Source organism: Salvelinus sp. IW2-2015, unplaced genomic scaffold (assembly GCF_002910315.2).
Source record: "Salvelinus sp. IW2-2015 unplaced genomic scaffold, ASM291031v2 Un_scaffold3823, whole genome shotgun sequence".
In the NCBI taxonomy this organism is placed as follows: domain Eukaryota; kingdom Metazoa; phylum Chordata; class Actinopteri; order Salmoniformes; family Salmonidae; genus Salvelinus; species Salvelinus sp. IW2-2015.
The window spans coordinates 15,525-36,991 of NW_019945097.1; the positions used below are offsets into that span (position 1 = coordinate 15,525).

The following is a 21,467-nucleotide window of genomic DNA, read 5'->3' on the forward strand; positions in this document are numbered from 1 at the left end:
GTAGCAGCAGTAGTATTAGCCATAGCAGCAGTAGTATTAGCCATAGCAGCAGTAGTAGTCGTAGTATTAGACATAGCAGCAGTAGTAGTATTAGACATAGCATTAGTAGTAGCATCAGTAGTAGTAGTAGCAGCAGTAGTATTAGCCATAGTAGCAGCAGTAGTATTAGCCATAGTAGCAGCAGCAGCAGTAGTATTAATTTTAGCCGTAGTAGGAGCAGCAACAGTAGTAGAAGTAGTATTAGCCATACTAGCAGTAGTAGTATTAGCCATACTAGCAGTAGTAGTATTAGCCATACTAGCAGCAGCAGTATTAGCCATACTAGCAGCAGCAGTATTAGCCATACTAGCAGCAGCAGTAGTAGTATTAGCCATACTAGCAGCAGCAGTAGTAGTATTAGCCATACTAGCAGCAGCAGTAGTAGTATTAGCCATACTAGCAGCAGCAGTAGTAGTAGTATTAGCCATTGATAAGAGAATTATGCTCTCCAGGTACATAACTCAATTTAATTATATTACTCAGTCTGCAAACCAGAATGTGTAAGATCCTGGTCGAATGAAACAGACGGAGGCCCAGCTAACATAGTCAAAAAGGTTTATTCACGGGAACGTTCTGAAGTCAAGAATACAAAACAATTCATTTCATACTGACTTCCCACGCTCACACATTCACACAACCATACGCACCCACATACACACAACCATACGCACACACATACACACAAACAGATGCACACACTGTCTCACTACCCAGCCGCCAGAGATTATTGACCTTGTCCTTCAGACGTACTCCCCGTTCTCTCCCTAATCTCTAGTCAGGTCGGCACCGAGCTCAGACAGTCTGTGTTTATAATACCATAAAGACATGTTGTCTTTACCCTCATTCTGACTAGGACACATTTATTGATTATGATTTTATACATTCTAATCAATTCCATACAATTATATGTTTCAGGGGTGGAATATTCTAATCATTCAATTAACAGATAATTCTCACCTATCAGGCATACTAGCAGAAGCAGCAGTAGTAGTAGTGATAGTAGCAGCAACAGCAGTAGTAGTAGTGATAGTAGCAGCAAACAGAGTAGTAGTAGTGTAGTAGCAGCCAACAGCAGTAAGTTAGTAGTGATAGTAGTCACAACAGCAGTAGTGTAGTAGTAAGTGATAGTAGGCAGCAAACAGCAAGGATTAGTCTAGATGTAAGATATACTGATAGCAATGCCGAGCACACAGCACGGTAAGTTGATACAAAGATGTAAAATACTAGCAGGTAAAAGTTCAAGTGAGTCGATCCCAGTCAGCAGCCACGCACTAGCAATGTCTAAGATGTAATATAAGATCAGTATAATAGCACACCAGCCAGTAAGTGCAGAGTTAGATCAAGTCAATACGCTCATAAGTTAGTAAAGTTAGAATAGGTCAGCAGCAACAGCAGTAGTACGTAGGATTAGGATTAGTAGACGCTAATAGTGTAGACAACTCAGACAGTCAGTAGTCCAGGATACCGTAGAGAGCTCAGGGTAACTCAGTGTCAGATTAAAGTAGTAGTCGATAGTAGCAGCCACCAGGCATAGAATATAGATGAGTAAATGTGATAGTAAGTGTAAAGTAACAGCACACACGCAATCAGTTGGCATGATGAGAGTTTGATCAGCTTAGTCAAGCAAGAAAGCAGTAGTTCAGTACAAAGAGTGGAATTCCATAATCAACTGGCTCAGAAGCAAGTATAGATCTAGTCCCACGCTGTGGAATGAATCGTAGGCTAATAGTCAACACAGATCAAAGTAGTAACGTCCAGGTCGACAAGAATAGTAGCAGATGAATCAACACAGTAGTAAGTACTAGTGTGATAGTAAGCTAAGCAACACACCGCGCAGTAGTTAGTTAGCTGCATAGGATTAAGGCTCGCGAATCAATGACAGTAGATACTAGTGATGTAAGCTAGCAAACACGCCAGTCAGTAGTGACTCACGGTATCAGAGTAAAACAGAGCAGAAGTTAGTTAAGTGATAGATCCAGTGCATAGTAGCCCCCATATCCAGATGACAACTAGCAGTAGTAGTGTGGTGTAGAATATAAGTAGCCAGCAACGCAGCAAGTATACGCTAAAGAAGTATGGAATAAAGTATGTGAGGCAGATAAAAACCGCAGTAGTCCCAGAGTTATAGTCAAGGATAGATGGTTGTAGATAGCAACAGCAGCTCCAAGCTAGTAGTAGTCAAGATATCATGTACATGTAGCAAGCAACAGCAGTAAGTAGGTAGAAGTAGATTAACCCCCCCAAAAGATTCAGTAAAGTTAGATGGTACAGCAAAACCACCCGCACGTAAGGTTGTAAGATAGTGATAAAGAGAGTGAGTAAATCTGTGGGTTGTAAACTCTGTACTTAAATAAAGTACACCCTACCCCCCAAAAATATCAGTAATACTTGGATCATAGCTTGATCCCGTGTTTCGTCCTTGTCTAACAGGTTTTGCTTGGACAGCACTGAACGCCGACAGAGAAAGAGCTGCGACACTGGTGGAGCCGGGTGTTGTAAAAGCTATATTCAGTAAATGCCCAAGAATCTAAAGACCGAGAATTGGCCAACACCAACGAAAAGAAGGTAACCGCGGTGCCCATGTACCTAATGGCAGATGATAATGATTTGGTGGTAATTTGTCTAATGTTTGAGCTGGTTGATCCTCCTGTGAACAGGAGCATCTACAACTGTTGATTACACAGGTGAATTAGCTGTCTTGGGGGTATAATATTAAAGTTACCTGAATCTTGGGGGGGTTTTATTACAGTATTAACTGATATCTTTGGGGGGGTTATTACAGTATTACTGATATCTTGGGGGGTTATTACAGTAAATTACTTCGATACCAGAATCTTAGGTGAGGGTAGCTGTTTATTACAGTATAACCGTATTCACTCGATCTCGGGGTAATAGGGACGCCCGCTCTATAAAGTTAATCCAAGTAAAGTATTACGTTGTAATAAACCGACCTACTCCCCTTGTGGGGGAGTTATTTACATCACGTATATTAATTGTAATAACCGACTATCTTCTGGGGGGCAGGATTAATATTCAGTACAAGTATAATTTACTTTGTTAAATCATTACTCTGACTCTAAACCACTCGACTGACAAGTAGATTGTGCCAGGTGAATTGTGGTTCATTATATACAAGTACTCCTCCCTGATCATCAGCGCGGGTTATGACATAATTCGCCGATTAGTCAGTGATACTGTAAGAAAATGCTTTGGGGGGGTTACAATTACAGTATTACTCGATATCTGGGGGGTTATTACAGTATTACTGATATCGGGGGGGTATTACACCAGACTCATATTCAGTACATTGAATACTTCTTTGTAGGTACGGGGTCTACCACTTACAGTATTACTGATATCTGGGGGGTTATTACAGTATTACTCGATATCCTGGGGTTAACCATCCTTACAGTCATTACTTTGATATCGGGCCCGAGAGATATGAGTAATGAGTGTATAACCCCCGGGGGTTATTACAGTAATTACTCGATGCCACTCCCCAAAGATATCAGTAAATACTGTAGTAACCGCCGGGTCTATTCTCAGATATCAAGTAATTTACTGTAAATGAACTATTACTGTCAACCTATCTTTGGGGGGCGGTTTATTTCAGTAATACAAGTACTTTGTAACATAGATATCTGGGGGGACTTATTACACTATCTACCTGATATCTTGGGGGGTTTATTACAGTATTACTGATATCTGGGGGTTACTTACACTAAGTTAACCTAGACTCATGCTGTGGGGATTATTACACTATTACTGATATCTTCTGGGGGGTTTATTACACTATTAGTGATATGGGGGGGGGGGTTATTCACATCTAATTACTGAATTATCGGGGGGTTATTGAAATATTACTTGACATCGTGGGGGGTTTTCTGACAGTAAATAATACTACATTCTGGGGGGTTATCTACAGATAATTACTGAATATCTTGGGGGGTTAACATTAACCTTCACTCGATCATCATAGTTGGGGGGTTAGTAGGCAGATAAATAGATTACTGACTATTTGGGGGGTTTATGTAGAGATAAAACCACTGATCTCACCTCCAGATAGATTCAAGTAATTCCTCTGGGGGGTGTTATATAATACACCAGATTTGTTCTAAGAGTATGCAGTCCCTGTTTTGAGGGCGGAGTAGTATGATTACGTCTAACTTAACTGGAATACTCTGCGCGGGAGAAGGAGGTTAAGATTCAACACATATTTTTTACATCGATATAAGAGGGGAGTATATTCAGATTACGTATTATCTTTACGCTGATGGATTCTATGGGGGCGGCCCCTCTTACTGTGTACTCTCATTCTGTATTATTCGTTGTGTGGTGTGGCCCCTCTAATTACTAGTACGTTACTGATTCGGGGGTGTTATGATAGACTTATTGTTGCATTCTCTCTGAAAATTATGGAGGCTGCGCGCTCAACTACTCTACATGTCTATACTTGTTTGTGGATCATCTGGGTTGTCGGGTCTTATGGTACAGCGCTAGTGCAGATGTATATCGGAGGGGGGCGTATTACTCTAATGTTGAATGTACTGTGCATAATAGCGGCAAGGAGGCGCTTATCTAACATAGATACATTAATCAAGTCGTGGGTGAAGTAGTTGGGGGGGTTATTAAAAGTATTACCTGATATCGGGGGGGTTAATTACAGTATATACTGAATATCGTTGGGGGGTTATTACTAACAGTATTACTGATATTTTTGGGGGGGTTGATTACAGTATTACTGAAGAATCGGTGAGAGTGTGGCTTGTTCATTTGTTTTTTATACTTTTGTTTTATGTTTGTACAGTTTGTTATTCTTTGCTGTTTGTCTTGCTTATACTGTGTACTATGTTTTGTCTTGTTTTTTGTTGTTTTTTACTATACTGAGAGTCTATATCTTACTAGGGATAGTCTTGGTGGGCGTTAACTTATAACAACTAGTTATATCTCTAAACTGATATCTTTGGGCGTTATTTGCCATGGCAATTTAACTAATCAAGGCTTTGGTGCTGAGCGTGCTGTTTTACCTCGCTAGTAATTTACAATCTACGGTAACATACCTTATGGGGTGGTTAGCTTGCATACTAGATTAATTACTATACAAGACTAATGTGTCTTGTGTGGGGGCTATCTTAACTAATGACATTACCTACTTGATGCTTCGTTGTGGCGGTGCTATTTAACACTGTATCAATAACTGATTATCGGCGGGTGTTATTGTCTAGCTAAGAACTTAACATTGCATTCTAGACTTGGGGAGTTAGTCTTTAAGCAGTAGTCACTTGAGATATACTTACTTAGTGTGAGGTGGTTATTAGCAGGTTTGCTGTCTTATTACTATACTCTAGTGGGAGCTGTTGTCTACGTTGGACTTGACGGTGACTCAATTCACTCTTATGGAGGTGGGGGGTTTGCTTCTCCGTCTTACCTGATAATTCTAATCTGGGTGAGAGGGTTAGAACTTTAGCTGTGTTTGTCTGAGCTAAATATCATGTAAGCTGGCGGTTATCATTTACGACGTATTGCTTGCTAAATTAGCACTCTCTTGCTGAGGGGGTCATATGTTACGCGTAGCTACTTAACTCTGATAATCTAATCTTAGTGCGAAGCGTGTTATTACACTATTAGCTGAATCTTTGGGGGGGGGTCTTAGTATCAGATTAGCTGCTAAACTTTCATCTTAGGCTAGAGGCTGGCTTGACACGTAGATTTGATACTGTCTTTGGTGGGTGCTATCATTACTAACATGTGACTTGCTGTTTAGTCTTGAATAGTCTGAGACTGCACGTAGGCGAGTCTATTACAGCTTATTAGGGGTATTGATTCTTTGGCTATATCTTACAAGATTGCATTAACCTTGAATTCGCTGTTGCTGCTACTATCATCTGCTGTTGCGTGGGGGCGTATCTTCTACTATCTACTCAGTGCTTAGCTTGATGCACTATCTATGTAGTGCGGGGTGTTTATGCTTACTGACTGATACTATCTACTCTGCTCTGCATTGTGCTATCTACTCACTTACTACTAGACTATGGCTGGGGGTTAGCTGTTTTACGCGTGGTCAGACTGACTACTGACTAGACCTTTGGGGGGGGTTTGCTGTAGTCTGCTACTACTCACGTAGACTTACTTACTAGACTTGACTTCTTGCTGCTACTTTATTCTAGGTAGGCGGGGTAGTCTACTGTTCACTGTTAGTTGGTACTCATAGATATCATAGCGCGCCGGATCTGAATAGAGGTGAGTTAACTACCTGTACTAAGTGAACTGCGGGGGATCTTGAGATTGAGTCCAGCAGATTCAGGACACGGCACTATGTCTTGTGTTGTCGCGAAGAGAAATATAGACTAATTACTCGAAACACACCCTCTAATTGGGCCGAGAGGGGTTATTGCATGTGTATTTCACTGCACACGCTGGGATCGCGAGCGCCTCAGAAGGTCTAGACGGTGAGATTTACAAGCGCTTCGTAAAGAAGTACGCGGTACCTTGGGGGGTATGAAGACAGTTGTATATAATAGAATACTATGCTTGGGGCTGTGAGGTATTACAGTATTACTGATAGTTGGTGGGTTATTACAGTATTACTGATGATCTTTGGGGGGTTCTTTCCCAAAAAAGAAATGCTAATAACCTTTTCCTTGCTAACTTAAAAAAGGTCTATTGAAAATGAACCATTTACTATTGTATTGAATGCAGCTAGCCTGAGTCCCAGATCTGTTTGTGSTGTCTTGCCTGTAACAATRGTATAGGAGTTGGCAAAASAGCACATTGACACCTCTGGTATAGAGGTTGATTATATAGAATATTCCTCTATATTATATGTTGACTAAAGCGAAGCCTGCTGGTGTGTTTGTCAGATCAGTGAGGACTCCAGGCTGTCTGGTGGTGGATCTTCCATCTCCTCCTCTGTCGCTGCCGCCTCYTCCTCCTCTTCCTCTCTCCTCTCCTCAGCCTTAGCCCCAGCCTGCTCCAGCCAAGGTAATCATGTATGTATCAGGCTGCTGGGTGGGGCCTGCTCTGCTCTATACGCTCTAGCTCTCTCAACACTACTCTCTCGCTCTGTCTCGCTCTCTCTCGCTGTCTCGCGCTCTGTCTCGCGCTCTGTCTCTCGCTCTGTCTCTCGCTCTGTCTCTCGCTCTGTCTCTCGCTCTCTCTCTCGCTCTCGCTCTCGCTCTCTCTCTCTCGCTCTCTCTCTCGCTCTCTCTCTCAGCAGCGCTATACCAGTCACTGTGTTAACGTCATTTCGCTGAGTCTACCTTTATCACGAGCAGCACTGCAGATAATCACGAGCAGCACTGCAGATAATCACGAGCAGCACTGCAGATATTGCGATGAGCGAGATGCACGACTTCGCTCTCACACAGTCACACATAGTATCTTCGCATGTGCACAGGTTTGGTTCATGCTGTTACAGCGTGGTAGCAACGGGACCAGAACAGTGGAGAAGTTGAGCCTCGTGCTTCAACGCTCTTAAACCGAGTGTACACTAGACGATTTTGGCCCCGATTTTTAGCTTTCTCAGACACGTTTTTGAGATCGGAGACAAAAGCCCCATGTCCTACTCAGGGCGCATGGTCGTCACCGACGCTCGTTTAACGTGGGCGGGTCAGTGACGCAATCTTAGGGCTAACGATCTCGTCTATGAGCAGTCCCAGACGTCACCCCCTGAGACACACAAGCTCCTACTAATACATCACTAATCCCTCCCCTGAGACACACAGCCCTACTAATACATCCAACTAATCCCTCCCCCTGAGACACACAGCTCCTACTAATACATCACTAATCCCTCCCCCTGAGACACCACAGCTCCTACTAATACATCACTAATCCCTCCCCCTGAGACACACAGCTCCTACTAATACATCACTAATCCCTCCCCCTGAGACACACAGCTCCTACTAATACATCACTAATCCCTCCCCTGAGACACACAGCTCCTACTAATACATCAATATCCCTCCCCCTGAGACACACAGCTCCTACTAATACATCACTAATCCCTCCCCCTGAGACACACAGCTCCTACTAATACATCACTATTCCCCCTGAGACACACAGCTCCTACTAATACATCACTAATCCCTCCCCCTGAGACACACAGCTCCTAACTAATACATCAACTAATCCCTCCCCCTGAGACACACAGCTCCTACTAATACATCACTAATCCCTCCCCTGAGACACACAGCTCCTACTAATACCATCACTAATCCCTCCCCCTGAGACACACAGCTCCTACTAATACATCACTAATTCCCCCTGAGACAACACAGCTCCTACTAATACATCACTAATCCCTCCCCTGAGACACACAGCTCCTACTAATACATCACTAATCCTCCCCCTGAGACACCACACAGCTCCTACTAATACATACTAATCCTCCCCTGAGACACACAGCTCCTACTAATACACACACTAATCCCTCCCCCTGAAACACACAGCTCCTACTAATACATCACTAATCCCTCCCCCGAGAACACACAGCTCCTACTAATACATCACTAATCCCTCCCCCTGAGACACACAGCTCCTACTAATACATCACTAATCCCTCCCCCTGAGACACACAGCTCTTACCACTGTAACTCTTACCACTGTGATATACACAGTGTGCTTTAACCGTGACGTATGCTCACGCTAAACACACGTTGAAGCGTAGCAGTATACATTTCAGATGACTATTTACATTTGTTTTGTTCCAGAAGTGATATGTAAAGAAGAAGCCTTTGTTACCCCTACAATATTGACTCCTGTGGATTTTATTGCACTTGATACCCAGCGATGCTATGATGATGTAAACACTCTGCCTTGTGAGGAACAACTACAGGTGAGTCTTTCATCTGATTTACACAAAAAGAAAAAAAAACTTTTTTTATTATGACATTTTCACAATTTATTTTGTAATATGGAATCTGCCGCAAGAAAAATAACGTTTAGTTTCTTTGTGAACTTACCGTTACATTTTTTTATAATAGTGATTCTTGAAAAATAAAATAGTATTCGTTACATATTGTATGTAAAATTGTCCAAAAAAACAACCTGAACTCAGGGGTAGATGTAACATAGTAAACGAAAATCTGGAGTACTGAAATTAGTACAAATGTTACATTTGGTATGTATACATTTGTGGATGTCCATTACCCATTTTGTATGATATGTTACCAATTACAATTCGTAAGATGTAACAAATGATCATTCGTATGATATGTTACGAATTTGCAATACGTATATTTTACAAGGAATTAAGGTTAACGTTATGGGAAGGGTTAGCTAACATGCTAAATAGTTGGAAAGTAGCTAAAAAATAGTAAGTAGTTGCAAAGTTACTAAAATGCTAAAGTTGTCCATGATGAAATTCAAACACGCAGCCTTAGGGTTGCTTGGCGTTCGCGTTATACGCCTACATATCCGCCCCGACCATCCACCCTTCTTTAGTTTTTGCCTTAAGTAAACTTCGGCCCACAATTTAAAAGTTGTGACATACCACGGTATAGCGTGCGGTATGCCGAGGTGTGGAATGGTGCATTACAGTTCTTGCTTTTAATGCTCGTTTTAACCACCAGAGGCCGCCATTAAACACATTTACAAAATGTATTGATCTGTGCTTTTGAAGCCGAGCATGCAATTGTGAATGCACTTTATGATTCAAATGTAATTATATATTTCATTGTAGGCCTATAGGAAGGAGATCAGTCAAGCCGAGTCCCAATATGGGCAGAATATTGTATRAAATATTTGGATGGTTAAAGGCCAGCATTTGGTCGAATATCAGATTTTGGGAATTGTTCAAGTTTAAAATCGGAAAGTATTCAGACCCCTTCCCYTTTTCCACATTTTGTTACGTTACAGCCTTATTCTAAAATGGATCAAATAAAAATAAAATCCTCATAAATCTACATACAATACCCCATAATGACAAACTGAAAGCAGGTTTTTAGAAATGTTGCTAATTTATACAAAATCTAAAAACTGAAATACCTTATTTACATAAGTATTCAGACCCTTTGCTATGAGACTCCAAATTGAGCTCAGGTGCATCCTGTTTCTATTGACCATCGTTGAGATGGTCAATTCTACAACTTGATTGGCGTCCACCTGTGGTTAGGGCTGTTGCGGTGAACGTATTACCCCCACACCGGCAGTCACGAGTCATAAAGCCAGTCAAATGCCACATGACTGTTTAGTCACAGTAATTAGGCCTCTCCAAGCTCTGATGCTGCTGCTGATCATTMGTAGCCTACCAAACTTGCTACCTGCCTGGTACTCAGCACTCTATTGTCCCTCTAATCAYTCTGACATCAATGCAAATGTATCGAAAATCTAATCAAACACTTCATGAGAGCCCATGAGCTCATGTTGCAAAACATTTCTATAGGCTATGCAATTGCGGGGGGAAAACAGAGTGATGGCCTCTAATAAAAAGAGGAGGATCCCATCAGCTTTCTATAGACTTGGCCTACTATATTTATTTCTCAACTTTCCTAATATTAAACACTTGACCCAGACACTCTTCACGATATTAAATTGTCTTTGTGTGTTTCATGTTCAGCGGAGCAACATCTTAAATGTGATGTTTGTTATTGTTCCAGGTTACCAGCCACCAGCCTGATGATGATTCTAGTTCTTTTGAACGCTCCAGTACCCAACAGAACCAGATCCATGGGAACAGTAGGTACGTTGTGAAGCACGCAGCTTGTAAACATCATTTACACTTTTGACACGTAAATAAACCGTTTCATTCGTTCACCCACCCACCCATTCATTCATTTATTTATTCATTCATTCAGATGTTGTTGTTTCTGTACTGTTTGTTCATGTCTCTCCTATGTGCATTAGTAATACTGTGACTTATGTGACATGTAGTTAAAATGGAGGCCGTGACATGTAGTTAAAATGGAGGCCGTTGACATGTAGTTAAAATGGAGGCCGTGACATGTAGTTAAAAATGGAGGCGGTGACATGTAGTTAAAATGGAGGCGGGTGACATGTAGTTAAAATGAGGCGGGTGACATGTAGTTAAAATGGAGGCCGGGTGACATGTAGTTAAAATGGAGGCCGGGTGACATGTAGTTAAAATGGAGGCCGGGTGACATGTAGTTAAAATGGAGGCCTATTAAGGGCCGGGTGACATGTAGTTAAAATGGAGGCCGGGTGACATGTAGTTAAAATGGAGGCCAGTTTTATACACTAACCTGTCAGAAGGAGGCGCTAGATCCCTCCAGAAATATCGGTAGACAGTTGAGGAACGTCAACCCTGTGACATGGGGTATCCACCACAGTCATATTACTGTGTCAGTGCTGTTTTTAGTGGAAATTAATCACTTTTAATTGTTTAAATTTTATACACTGCATTCCAGTCTAAACCATATATATTCCCCTCTTTTACTTTCTGCTGCTATTGTTGTTCTACTACTGTTTTATCATGAGTTATTGTGGATGATGATGATGATGATGATGATGAAGATCTAACCAGGTGTGTGTTTCCTGTGTCCCAGCTGCTGCTGCTGCTGCGTGGAGGACAGAGAGGAGAGATACACGTGGAGCAGCACTAACCTGAGGACTCCTGTGCTCCCCCTCCACCTCCCCTCCTCCACCTCCTCCTGTCCGTCCTTCACCTCCCTGCTGTCTGCCCGCATCACCAGAGCCCTGGCAGAGGAGGACAGGAGGCCCAGCAGACTCCGAGATCTTCCCAGCCAGGAAGAGACTGATCTGGGCAGCCCCAGCCCCAGTCCCAGCCCTTCCTCTGGAGATGGATACTTTGAGATGGGTCTGGGGGAGGGAAAGGAGAGGGAGGGAGAGGAGGGGTCCCTGACTGACCAGGTAGAGGGAGAGAACCAGGCCCCAGAGACAGAGGTGTTACGTGTGATTAAAGTCATGTGGTGCCACTGCATCAGGGTTGATGATGTGGTGGAGCAGAGGTCGGTGTGCGTGGTGCTAACAAACAGTCTACTGGGGCTGTTCCACTGTCCTAGTCCCCCCTCCACAGCCCCAGCCCATCAACCCCAGAGCCAACCTCACGACCTTGGCTCAGTCACAGTGCAGACCCAGTGCCTAACCTTACAGACCCTAGTAGATAACCTGGAGCCAGACTTTGTCCTTCCCTACGACCAGCTAGACTCTCTCCTCTTCTACATCCCAGACACTTGCCTTTCCCTGAGGGTGAGGTCCTCTGACGTCCGCTGGTACCTCTTCTCAGACCCCCGGGGTTTAAAGGAGACCCACTCCCTGCTCTGCTCCCTGGCCCAGCTCCCCTCCTCCCTGTCAGGAGGACCCTCCACCCCGCAGCAGCTCCTCCACCTGCTCTTCACCTCCTGGGAGTTTGAAGAGAACCAGGGCTGTGTGAAAGGAGGTTATGCAGCACATCTAGTGGAGACYGCCATGTTGGCGTCCCAGACCAGCCAGCAGACAACCACCTCAACAAACCCAACTCTCACTCCTATGAAGACCTCTACTARCCCCAACACCTTCAACCTCCAAACTCTAACCAATCCCCTTCTCTCTGACATCCTATCCCACGTAGTTCCAGGAGGGGACAGAGACTCCTCCTGCTGTGTCCCCTGTGTCCTGTTCTTGACCCAGCGGCATCTCTGTGTGCTGAAGGTGGACTTCAAAGCTCTGGCCCGGGGAACCACCAGAGATGAACAACCGTCAGACAACCACAACCAGAGGCTCCGCTCCTGCTCCAGGCTCACCCGCATCCCCCTGGCCTCCGTGCTGCGCCACCCCAGGCCGAGTGCCCTGTATGGTGCTGGGTCTAGGTCGGGGTCTATCCCTGCCTACTCTCCCAGCTGCCCCCTGCCCTGGCACCATCGCTCCCCTAGAGACAGTCGCGTCATGGAGCTCTTAGTGGGACAGGAGAGGGTCACGGCGGTGTTCCCCTTGCCTCACGACAGGCTCCGCTTCCAGAGACAGTTCACCCTGCTGCGCTCCAGCCTCAGGGACATCAAGACTGTGGCTTTCCTGCAGGGTGGGAACGAACATAGCCACAGTGACGGGGACAGTTCCAGGACGATAAACATATACACGTCCACTCCCAATGAGACCAAGAGCACAGACAGGCTGCAGGTTAACAGGTAGATACGCATGGACACATTACTGAAGGACACACTGTCTCATTACTGAAGGACACACTGTCTCATTACTGAAGGACAGACTGTCTCATTACTGAAGAGTCAGACTGTCTATTACTAATGAAGGGCCAGAGTGTCTATCATTACTGAAGGACACGCTGTCTCATTATGAAAAGGACAACACTGGTCGCTCATTACTGAAGGACAGGCTGTCTTATTACTGAAGGACAACGCTGATATACATTAGATATGAAGGACACAAACAAACCAAGCGACAACCATGTCTCATTACTGAGGGAGCACGTCTTGTCTCATTACGTGAAACGGAACAGACTCTCATCTACTGAAGGAAAACAGACTGTCCCTACATTACTTTAGAAACTGGAATCAGACTGTCCCCCACCCCCCTCCCCTGCGCCCACTCTCCCACCCGGCGCGCCCGCCCCCCGCCCCCCACCACTCCCTCCCGCCGCCCCCTCCCGCCACCGCGAGCCACCTCCCACTACCCACCCCACCGCGCACCGCCCCCCGCCCTCCCCACCCGCCCCCTTCATCTCCCTGCCTGCCCGCCGGCCTCCCCGACGCCACCACGCCCCGCCACCCACCCCACCCCCCCCCGCCCCCCCCCCCCACCTCGCCACCCCCCGCCCCGCCCGCCCGCCCTCGTCCCGGCCACTGGCCTACCACCCTCCCCTCTCCCTCCCCCCCCGCCCGCCGCCCCGCCACGCCTCCGCCGCCCGTCCCCCGCGCCCACCCGGCACCCACCACCTCCTCGTCGCGCCGCCCCCCACCCCCCCGCCCCGCCTCCCCGCGTCCGCCCGCCCCCACCCCCCCCGCCTCCTCCCCCCCGCTCCTCGCCACCGCCTCCCCCCCCTCCCCGCTGCCACCCAGCATCGCGCTCCCCGCGCCTCCCCGCGCCCCCCCTCCCCCCCCACCACCGCGCCCCCCGCCCCACCCCACCCCCTTCGCCTCCGCGCCTCGACCCCGCTCCGCCGCACCACCCTCGCCGCCTCCCACCCCCCCGTTCGCCACCCCCGCTCCCCCCCCTCCCTCGCCCCCTCCCCCCGCCACCCACCCACCCCGCCCCCCTTTGTCCGCCCGCCGCGCCCCCCCCGCCTCCCCCCCCACCCTCCCCGCCCCACCCGCCGCCCCCCACCCCACCCGTCCACCAGCCCCCCCCCCCCACCCCCCCCCCCCCCTCCCCCTCTCCCGCCCTCCCCCCCCCCCCCTCGCCTCCACCGCCCCTCCCCATCCCCCTCCGTCCCCGTCCCCACCCCCACCCCTGCCGCGCCCCTCCCCCACCCTCCCACTCCCACCCCCCCTCCACCTCCCCCCCCCGCCCCCGCCTCGCCCCTCCCTCCCCCCCCCCTCCCACCCCCCACCCCTTCCCCCATCCTCCCGCCGCCTCCCCCTGCACCCCCCTCCCTCCTCCCACTCTCCCCCTCCTCCCCGCCCCGCCCCCCTCCCCACCCCACCCGCCCCCTCCCCCTCCCGCCCCGGCCTCCCGTCCCCACGACACTCCCCGCCCCACCCACCCTCTCCTCCCTCCCGCGCCCCCCGCCCCCCGCCACCCCCCACCCGCCCCACCCACCCCACCCCCCACCCACCCCGCCCCCCACCCCCACCCGGCCGCCCTCCCCCCCCCACCCCCGCCTCCACCCGCCCCGCCCACCACCCCACCGCCCACCCCCACGCACCCTACCCCGTCTCCCCCCCCGCCGCCCGCCCCCCACCCCGCCCCCCCCCACCGCCCTCCACCCCCCACGCCCACCCCCCGCCCCACCCCAACCTCCCGCCCCCCGCCCCGCTCCACCCCCCCCCCACCCCCGCCGCCCTCCCTTCTCCTTCCCTCCCTCTCCCCCTTCTCCTCTTCCCTCCCCCCTCTGCCACCCACCCTCTCCACACCCCACACCCCCCCCCACCCACCCACCCGCCCCCCCCCCCACCGCTCCACCCCGCCCCGCCCACCATCCTCCCACACCCCACCACCCCACCTCCCCCCCCACCCCCCCGCCCCTCTCCGCCCTCTCCCCGCCCCTGCCTACCACCACCCGGCCCACCCCACCCACCCCAGCCCCGCTCACCCCCGCCCCCGCCACCCCACCCCACACCCACCCGCACCGCCCCACCACACACCCCCCAACCCCCACCCCCCACCCCACCCACCGACCCCCCTCCACCCCCCCCCGCCCCACCCCACCCTCCCACCCCCCACCCCACCCACCCCCCGCCCACCCCCCCCACCCGCCCTCCCCCACCTCCCCCCTCCCACCCCCACCCCACCCCCCCCACCCCCCCCCCCCCACCCCAAACCCCCCTCCCACCCGCCCCGCCGCTCACCCCCGCCCCCCCCCCCCCCCCCCCCCCCGCCCCACCCCCCCCCCCTCCCCACCCCACCTCCCCCACCCCCCCCCACCCACCACCACCCTCCCGCACCCGCCCCCCCGCCACCCCCCACCCCCACCCACGCCCGCCACGCGCCCCCACCGCCTCCACCCCCACCCCCCCCCTCCCCCCCCCCCCTTCCCACCACACTCCACCACTCCACCCCACCCCACCCAACCCTCCCCCCCCCCACCCCCCCCCACCCACCACCCCCCACACCCCACCCCACACGCCCCCCCCCCCCCGCCCCCCCCCCCCCCGCGCCCACCACCCCCATCTCCCCCCACTCCCCCCAACCCCCACCCGCCCGCCCCTCGGCCGCACCTCCCCCCGCCCTCCCCACCCGCCCACCACCCCTGCCCGCCCCCCCCACCCCCCCCTCCTACCCCCACCACCCCACCCCACCCCCACCCCTCCTTCGCCCCCCCCACCCCACCCCACCCCCCCCCCCCGCCCCACCCACTCCCCTCCCCCCCCCCCCCCCTCCCCACCCCTCCCCCCCCTCCCCCCCCACCCACCCCCCCCCCCCCCACCCCGCGCCCGCCCCACCCCCCCCCCCCGCCCCCCCCCCCCCCCCCCGCCCCCGCCCCCCCCACCCCCCCCCTCATTACTGAAGGACAGACTGTCTCATTCTGGAAGGACAGACTTGTCTCATTACTGAAGGACAGGCTGTCTCATTTACTGAAAGGGACACGCTGTCTCATTACTGAAGGACACGCTGTCTCATTACTGAAGGACAGACTGGTCCTCATTCACTGAAGGACAGACTGTCTCATTACTGAAGGACAGACCTGTTCATTACTGAAGGACAGACTGTCTCATTACTGCAAGGACAGACTGTCTCATTACTGAAGGAACACAGACTGTCTCATTACTGAAGGACAGCTGTCTCATTACTGAAGGACGACTGTCTCATTACTGAAGGACAGACTGTTCTCATTACTGAAGGACAGCCGTCTCTGTAAATGCATTACTGAAGGGACAGACTGTCTTCATTACTGAAGGACAAGCTGTCTCATTTACTGAAGGACACGCTGTCTCCATTACTGAAGGACAGGCTGTCTCATTACTGAAGGACAGACGCTGTCTCATTACTGAGGACAGCTCTCATTACTGAAGGACAGACTGTCTCATTACTGAAGGACAGACCTGTCTCATTACTGAAGGCAGACTGTCTCATACTGAAGGACAAGACTGTCTCATTACTGAAGGACAGACTGTCTCATTACTGCCAAGGCAGACTGTCTCATTACTGAAGGACAGACTGTCTCATTACTGAAGGACAGACTGTCGTCTCATTCAACTGAAGGACAGGCTGTCTCATTACTGAAGGAACAGACTGTCCCATTACTGAAGGACAACGCTGTCCCCATCTACTGGAAGGGAACACGCTGTCCCATTACTGAACGGACACGCTGTTCCCATTACTGAAGAACACGCTGTCCATACTGAAGGAACGCTGTCCCATTACTGAAGGCAGGACTTGTCACCCGTTAATGAAGGACAGACTGTCTCGTTACTGAAGGACAGGCTGTCCGAGTTACTGAAGGACAGACTGTCCGATTTTTTTGTAAAATAGAAATGTAGCTAAATTGAAATGTTTAGTGAATATTTTAAATGTATTCTATAGCTAACAGTTAGCTATCAAAATCGAGGTTATTCCATTTTTCATGACATATTGTTTCTCTCTCTCTCTCCATCTAGCCCTCGAGGTGCTCAGCGTCCTCGGCCATCCCTGTCCCTGTCCTACCCAACAGACATCCTGGTGGAGAAGCTGACCGGAGACAACCAGGTCCCATCCCACCTGTCCCTGTCCCCAGCCCTGTCCCTCGTCTCTGGGCTTCGGGGACACCAGCTGCTGGGGTTCTTCCACACAAACATTGCAGAGGTAGAGGGAGAGAGATAACACACACACACACACACAGATGTATRCACGCAACACACACACACGCAGGCGCAAAAATTGGTCGCCGGAGAATGTGACTGGTAAGATTTMAATTGACCAGACGTTTTAGATATGCACCGGACCCATATGCATTGGGTGTATAACCCATAACGGCGTCCACCCACGGTGCTCAGAATGACACAAATCACATTTAGATTAGCTATGGTAATTCATATTAACAGAAAAGGATTTAGCCTGTAAAGCTCTTATACCAACATGACATGTTTTATTGAAAAGCAAAACATTGTCCGTTGTCTTCATCTCTACTACAAATAATCCATTTATATCATACTTTTTTTTTTTTACTAAACATTCAGGCTAGAAGAACAAGTCTCCCTACACAGTAATAAAACACAACTTCAAAATATAGTATTTTTATAGTCTAATTTGTAAACGACCTCTCCTATTGGCTATTTGAATGAGCTGTGCACGAAAGAGGTGTGTCTATGTGTGCCGAAGAGCGCGACCGTTAACGAGCCTCGCTGACTGTGCGTTGTGTGATGGGTCGTAAAATCATCAACTCTGCTGTCCTCAGAACTGGATATTTATTAAAGGGCAATTCTGTCACTTTTCAACCTCATCTCCAGCACCAAACCAGTGTCTCCATGCAGTGCATTCTGACAGTAATTTAGACCCCTTGACTTTTTCCACATTTTGTTACCGTTACAGCCTTATTCTAAAATGTATTAAATTAAAACATTTTCTTCATCAATCTATACACAATACCCAATAATAACGAAGCGAAAACGTTTTATTTTTTGCAAATGTATAAAAAATAACAAACAGAAATACCTTATTTACATAAGTATTCAGACCCTTTGCTATGAGACTCGAAATTGAGCTCAGGTGCATCCTGTTTCCATTGATCATCCTTGAGATGTTTCTACAACTTGATTGGAGTCCACCTGTGGTAAATTCAATTGATTGGACATGATTTGGAAAGGCACACACCTGTCTATATAGCGTCCCACAGTTGACAGTGCATGTCAGAGCAAAAACCAAGCCATGAGGTCGAAGGAATTGTCCGTAGACAGGATTGTGTCGAGGCACAGATCTGGGGAAGGGTACCAAAAAATGTCTGCAGCATTGAAGGTCCCCAAGAACACAGTGGCCTCCATCATTCTAAAATGGAAGAAGTCTGGAACCAACAAGACTCCTAGAGCTGGCCGCATTGCCAAACTGAGCAATCGGGGGAGAAGGGCCTTGGTCAGAGAGGTGACCAAGAACCCGATGATCACTCTGACAGAGCTCCAGAGTTCCTCTGTGGAGATGAGAGAACCTTCCAGAAGGACAACCATCTCTGCAGCACTCCATCTCATGAAACCAAGATTGAACTCTTTGGCCTGAATGCCAAGTATCACATCTGGAGGAAACCTGGCACCATCTCTACGGTGAAGCATGGTGGTGGCAGCATCATGCTGTGGGGATGTTTTTCAGCTGCAGGGACTGGAAGACTAGTCAGGATCGAGGGAAAGATAAACAGAGCAAAGTACAGATAGATCCTTCATGAAAACCTGCTCAGAACCTCAGACTGGGGCGAAGGTTCACCTTCCAACAGGACAATGACACGAAGCACACAGCCAAGACAACGCAGGAGTGGCTTCTGGACAAGTCTCTGAATGTCCTTGAGTGGCCCAACCAGAGCCCGGACTTGAACCCGATYGAACATCTCTGGAGAGACCTTAAAATAGCTGTGCAGCGACGCTCCCCATCCAACCTGACAGAGATTGAGAGGAATACATATACAGGCGTGCCAAGCTTGTAGCATCATACCCAAGAAGACTCAAGGCTGTAATCGCTCCCAAAGGTGCTTCAAGAAAGTACTGAGTAAAGAGTCTGAATATTTTTTTACATTTTTAATACATTTGGAGAAAAAAATCTAAACTCTTTTTGCTTTGTCATTATGGGGTATTGTGATGTCATTATGGGTATTGTGTGTAGATTGATGATGAGAATAAAAAAAAATGCATCCATTTTAGAATAAGTCTGTAACGTAACAAAATGTGGAGAAAGTTGAGGGGTCTGAATACTTTCCGAATGTACTGTATGTGAAAACAGTTTCTATGATCTGGTTAAAAAGAGAAGAAATGTCCTAAAAATGCTTCTCTGTGACATCACAGGGTACGATTTGAAGTAAAAAAAACAAAAAAACATTGACTTTCAAAACCTGCAACGAGTTTCTAGCCCAAAGGAGGACGTTTTCTTGCTCCCCACGTCTCTGCGAATTTCATAGTGTTTTAAAATCACTGTTTTTAAAATGTTTTACCTTTTTGATGATGTCATCTGGTAGAACTTTAATGGGTTTTTCTTTCTTCTTTTCTACAAAACTATTTTCACATATGTTGACACTGGTATTGTGCTGGAGATCATGAACATGAGGTTAAAAAATGGTGGAGTTGCCCTTTAAATGATTCACATTTGTGCCTCATCCTCTCCTATTAGGCTACTATATGCATTGGAGGTCGGTTGTACGTTGGTAGAATACTATGACAGGGGACTWGGTCAACTCTATGCATGGTTTCTTTCATAAGCTTTTCTCAGCTGTAAGTTTATTTTTTATTTTTTTGAGTTCTCATTTGTTTTTTCTACCTTGGTATTGTTTGCACAATTTCACTTCTTGTGACCTGAAATATTTGTCATTCAAAATAAAGCTGTGATTTGAGAACAGCCAAGCCATACACTGTGACTTTTCATAATTATTTTATTCCCCTTTTTTTAAAAGCTGCAACTTTAGGACATCAAACATGTTATAATATTTTGGATATACTCTCTATAACTTTAACTAATTTGAATCCTTTTATGATATTTCAATTAGGATTAGTCTAGGCTTTTGTCCATTATTGGTTTGCAGTGGTAAGGAGGGATTTTTCCTTTTTCTGTGTGAGAATAGAAACACACCTGTCCAATCAGAGGATGTAGGAAGTATATGTTCCTTTGAAGATGGAACGCATCGGCTGGTATTTACATCAATTAATAAAAAACATTATTTTGCCATGTGACTTTTTTTTCTATTTTCTCCCGGACAATTTGGCAGGCAACAATTTTTTTATTTATTATCAGCTTTTCATATCAAATTTTTTTTTGCAGCTAAAAAACGTTAATTTGAAGCTAACTGAAACCTTGACACACACATTCATCAATGACTTCTTACCGCCTGTGATGTTTAAAGGGGATGGTTTGTTTCTGTGATGTGTATGAGATGTTTAAAGTGGATGGTCTGTGTGTGTGTTGACCAGGAAGAGAAGGAGGAGCTGCATCACATCCTGTGGTCATCGGTGGTTTTTTATAAGTCACCTGACGTCGAGGCCACTTCCTGTATCATGCTCTCTACTAAAGCCCTCTACTTCCTGCTGGATGACTCCGCCTCCACGCTCAACGACCAATCACGTAAGATACACACACACACACCGCACGGCAGCTACTCAGTGGCGTAAGAAAAAAATCAATCACAAGATCTAGTTGAAAAGAGCTGCATGAGTTTGAGAGAGAGTCTGTCAGAGTGAGTATGTTTACATGCACACCAGTAACTCTAAATATAACTGATTGTGCCAGTAGCCAGAGTGGCATTAGTCATTATCCTAATCGAAGTAAGCATGAGCCAATTAAAAGACCTACAATTAAAATTGTAGTAATGTGTGTTGTCTTTATCCTTCAGTACTGTGGGTCTGTAGTAATGTGTGTTGTCTTTATACTGTGGGTCTGTAGTAATGTGTGTTGTCTTTATACTGTGGGTCTGTAGTGATGTGTGATGTCTTTATACTGTGGGACTGTAGTAATGTGTGTTGTCTTTATACTGTGGGTCTGTAGTGATGTGTGTTGTCTTTATACTGTGGGTCTGTAGTGATGTGTGATGTCTTTATACTGTGGGTCTGTAGTAATGTGTGCTGTCTGTATCCTTCAGTACTGTGGGTGTGGGTCTTGTAGTAATTCGTGGGTTGTCCTTTATAGCTCTGTGGAACTGTAGTGATGGTGCCTGTCTTTCTCACTTACAAGGTTTGGGTGGGAATAGACTGTAAGTG

General features: G+C 48.1%; 1 protein-coding gene across 1 annotated transcript in view; it reads left to right on the plus strand.

The window, feature by feature from the left end:
• The window catches only part of nisch (nischarin), a 41,499-nt gene that overhangs the window by 8,981 nt on the left and 11,051 nt on the right, over window positions 1-21,467 (plus strand). The window contains exons 14-19 of the mRNA XM_070441367.1: window positions 6,875-7,020; window positions 8,751-8,875; window positions 10,638-10,720; window positions 11,544-13,121; window positions 17,208-17,391; window positions 20,685-20,878. Of these exons, the coding sequence (XP_070297468.1) occupies window positions 6,875-7,020; window positions 8,751-8,875; window positions 10,638-10,720; window positions 11,544-13,121; window positions 17,208-17,391; window positions 20,685-20,878 (2,310 nt within the window). The remainder of the gene's footprint in view (window positions 1-6,874; window positions 7,021-8,750; window positions 8,876-10,637; window positions 10,721-11,543; window positions 13,122-17,207; window positions 17,392-20,684; window positions 20,879-21,467) is intronic.